Below are 2,711 nucleotides of genomic sequence, written 5' to 3'. Positions count from 1 at the left end.
ATTCTAGCGGTTGGCACTCGATATTCCTCTTGTCCTTGAATAAGCGGTTCTGTGCGTCTTTCTTGTACGCTTACCAAATTGATATTGGTCTGGACCACATTCGAAGGTTCATTAATAGCATTGTGCGCCACAGCCCTAGCACTCGATCTGCGCTTTGAGATCGGTCTCGCGTCTCGAAGTGCCCGTTCATCTCTCGCTCTCTCCAAATCCTCGTAGCTCATCACCCTCGCTGTTCCGATGACTTTTGGTCTCGTTGATCGCCGTACCCGAGCTTCGCTGTTGGTCTTTTGCAGGAAGTCGTTGCGCCGCTCGAGCAGTGCGTACTCGGCGAAAGAAATTTCAGCAGCTTTTGATAGTTTCTGAACATGCTTCTGTAAGCGGTGGTGGGAACCGCTGTCCAGATCTTGTACATCGCGTCGGATCACATCGCGCAAAGCTGTGATGCCTGCAAGATCTACCGGAGTTACAGGTGTCATGGGTATTGTCGGTGTGGATGGAATGGTTGGTATTGACCACGTTCGTATATTGGCGTCCTGCTGGCCAGCCGCATCCCCATTCCCCGATTCTGCTATGACAGGAGGCGCAGCGCGGTGCGGCAGATCACGAAACACTCTTTCGGGACAGAATGGGAACAAACCTGCCTTGGACCATCCTGCGCGGATGTTCCGGGGCGTGAACGCGATCTCACGCGCATGACAATACAACATGGTGAAGTGCTCTTTGCCGATCGTTCCTATGCCGCCTCGCTCGAGCCGTTCTACCTGATCACGATATGCTCCTTTGAGTGGACCGAAGATGGAGATGTCACATGGCTGCAGTTTATGGGATGTGTGGGAAGGCAGGCGGCAAAGTATGATCTGGTGCTGAAGAGCGAACTCAAGGACCTCGAGGGTTTCGTGGGTGCCAAAGCCGTCACAAATCAGCACACGCGGTCGCTGTCCCGCTCGGTCTCTCGTCTGCGGATCAAACACCAGACGAAGCCACTGCAGGCTGAGATATGAGTCTGTATATCCGCTGTCGGAGTAGGCATAATGCCATCCAGGTGTAGGATGAGTCACCCAGTTCGCTCGGTGGGCGGCCGCGGGCCAGATGATCATCGGATGTAGATATCGCCCGTCAGCACTCATACACTCGACTGCTGTCACGGTCGTCCGCTTCACACGTGCGCCTCGACAGCCGTGCCGGTTCGTTCTATCCATGATAACCCTCACCGAATTCAGCTTTGACAGCATTACACCCGTCTCGTCCATGTTGTATACGTTCTCCTGTAGGACTTCCGGGTTCTGTAGCACGCCGGCGATCACGTCAAACCATTGCACCACTTTCTCATAGATGTCGAAGCGGTTCCAGTCTATCGCGCTGCTCTTGCCAGCCTTCAGGATGTCGGGATGCCGTTTGCAGAACGACTGCGACCAGTTCTTGCCCGGCGGCTTGCTCGGTCTTTCCGCGACAACACGTGAGCATGCTAGACTGAAAGCAATCGAGCGGACGTGCTTTACGCGGACCGGTCGGCCGAGCGCGTCCTGCTGCAGTAAAAATCGTACCAAAGCGGTCTCCTCGGAAGAACGTAGATACTGCTGACTTTGAGCCTTCTCGAGAAGTGATCGTCGGCCACGTGCACGATGCTGAAGCGTTGTGCGGGGCACATTGCCGTTCTCTGCCGCTTGTCGCAGCGAGGTGACGACACTGCTTGCGTGAAATCCATCGAGAACCTGTGTCACTCGATCGGTCATTTCGCCGGACATGCAACGATGATGTTAGGAGAAGGATGCAGGTCCCGAGTACGGGTGAACAAGATGAGCGACGGGAATGAGTTAAAATTAGCTTGCAGGGAATTCTTGACGTGGTGGTGCTCAGAGCCGCTGGACTGGCCCAAGTTCAGGCAGCGGTGGTGTTCTCTGCGTAAGCGCCGGGCTCCACGCAACCGCAGAGCTTAGGGCTGTCGATTCCTTCATCCGAGACTCTCGCTATATCCAAAACACATGTTCCCGGCCATGTTTCTTATTCTGGCGTTACGGTATGCGCAGTGCATTGGCTGCCCGTTTCGAACCTGTGTCCCTGAGGCCAAAATATGCTTGAGCAATTACTGGTGATCCTAGGAGGCCTCACGTGTGGGCTGCGCCACCATGCAGCTGCAGACGACTAGAGGGCAGCCGGGATGCGACGCTGCGTCGTGGGCATTCGATGAACTGGAGCAGAAGTCTATTCGCGACTTTTACTTTTACTTTAGTGACTTCTCTCAAATGTGTATCATCGCGATCCTGAGCGCAACATGCGACTCCTCAACGTCGACACGTTCAGTTTTACGGAGTACTTCGGGACGATTCCCCCGCCTTATGCGATCGCATCGCATCGCTGGACGGCGGGCGCCGAGGCGATGTGGGAGGATGTCTACGAGACGAAGAGGACGGACACAGCGGGATATCGCAAGGTGCAAGGGTTTGTGGCATACATGAGGACACACCTGCCGCTGGTGAAGTGGTTGTGGGTCGACACGTGCTGTATCAAGCAGCACGCCGATCGCGAGCTGTCGGAAGCGATCAACTCGATGTTCCAGTGGTATCGCAACGCGGAGGTGTGTCTAGCATACTTGGAGGATGTTCCCACTGTGAGCGACATGGCTGCATTCGAGCAGAGCGTCTGGTTCCGGCGCGGGTGGACGCTGCAAGAGCTGCTGGCGCCGGGCGTTGTGATCTTTCTCTCGAACGACT

General features: G+C 55.4%; 3 protein-coding genes across 3 annotated transcripts; 1 reads left to right on the top strand and 2 right to left on the bottom strand.

Moving 5' to 3' along the window:
* Positions 1–3: 3 nt before the first annotated feature.
* K489DRAFT_390798 (DDE-domain-containing protein) lies at positions 4–1,250 on the bottom strand (the record flags this gene model as incomplete). The annotated part of the gene is made up of 2 exons (XM_033606633.1): positions 4–69; positions 132–1,250. 2 exons carry the CDS (start codon positions 1,248–1,250, stop codon positions 4–6), a joined length of 1,185 nt encoding a protein of 394 aa, XP_033456717.1.
* Positions 1,251–1,340: 90 nt separating this feature from the next.
* Positions 1,341–1,595, bottom strand: K489DRAFT_295715 (uncharacterized protein; the record flags this gene model as incomplete). The annotated part of the gene is made up of 1 exon (XM_033600301.1): positions 1,341–1,595. A coding segment is annotated over one exon (255 nt), but the record flags the coding sequence as incomplete, so codon positions are not given.
* A 677-nt stretch (positions 1,596–2,272) lies between these two features.
* Positions 2,273–2,710, top strand: K489DRAFT_290920 (uncharacterized protein; the record flags this gene model as incomplete). Its single annotated transcript, XM_033600184.1, has 1 exon — positions 2,273–2,710. A coding segment is annotated over one exon (438 nt), but the record flags the coding sequence as incomplete, so codon positions are not given.
* Between the last annotated feature and the right edge of the window lies 1 nt (position 2,711).

Source organism: Dissoconium aciculare (genome assembly GCF_010015565.1).
Source record: "Dissoconium aciculare CBS 342.82 unplaced genomic scaffold K489scaffold_13, whole genome shotgun sequence".
NCBI classification, from domain to species: Eukaryota; Fungi; Ascomycota; class Dothideomycetes; order Mycosphaerellales; family Dissoconiaceae; genus Dissoconium; species Dissoconium aciculare.
This window is presented reverse-complemented; position numbering and strand designations above follow the sequence as displayed.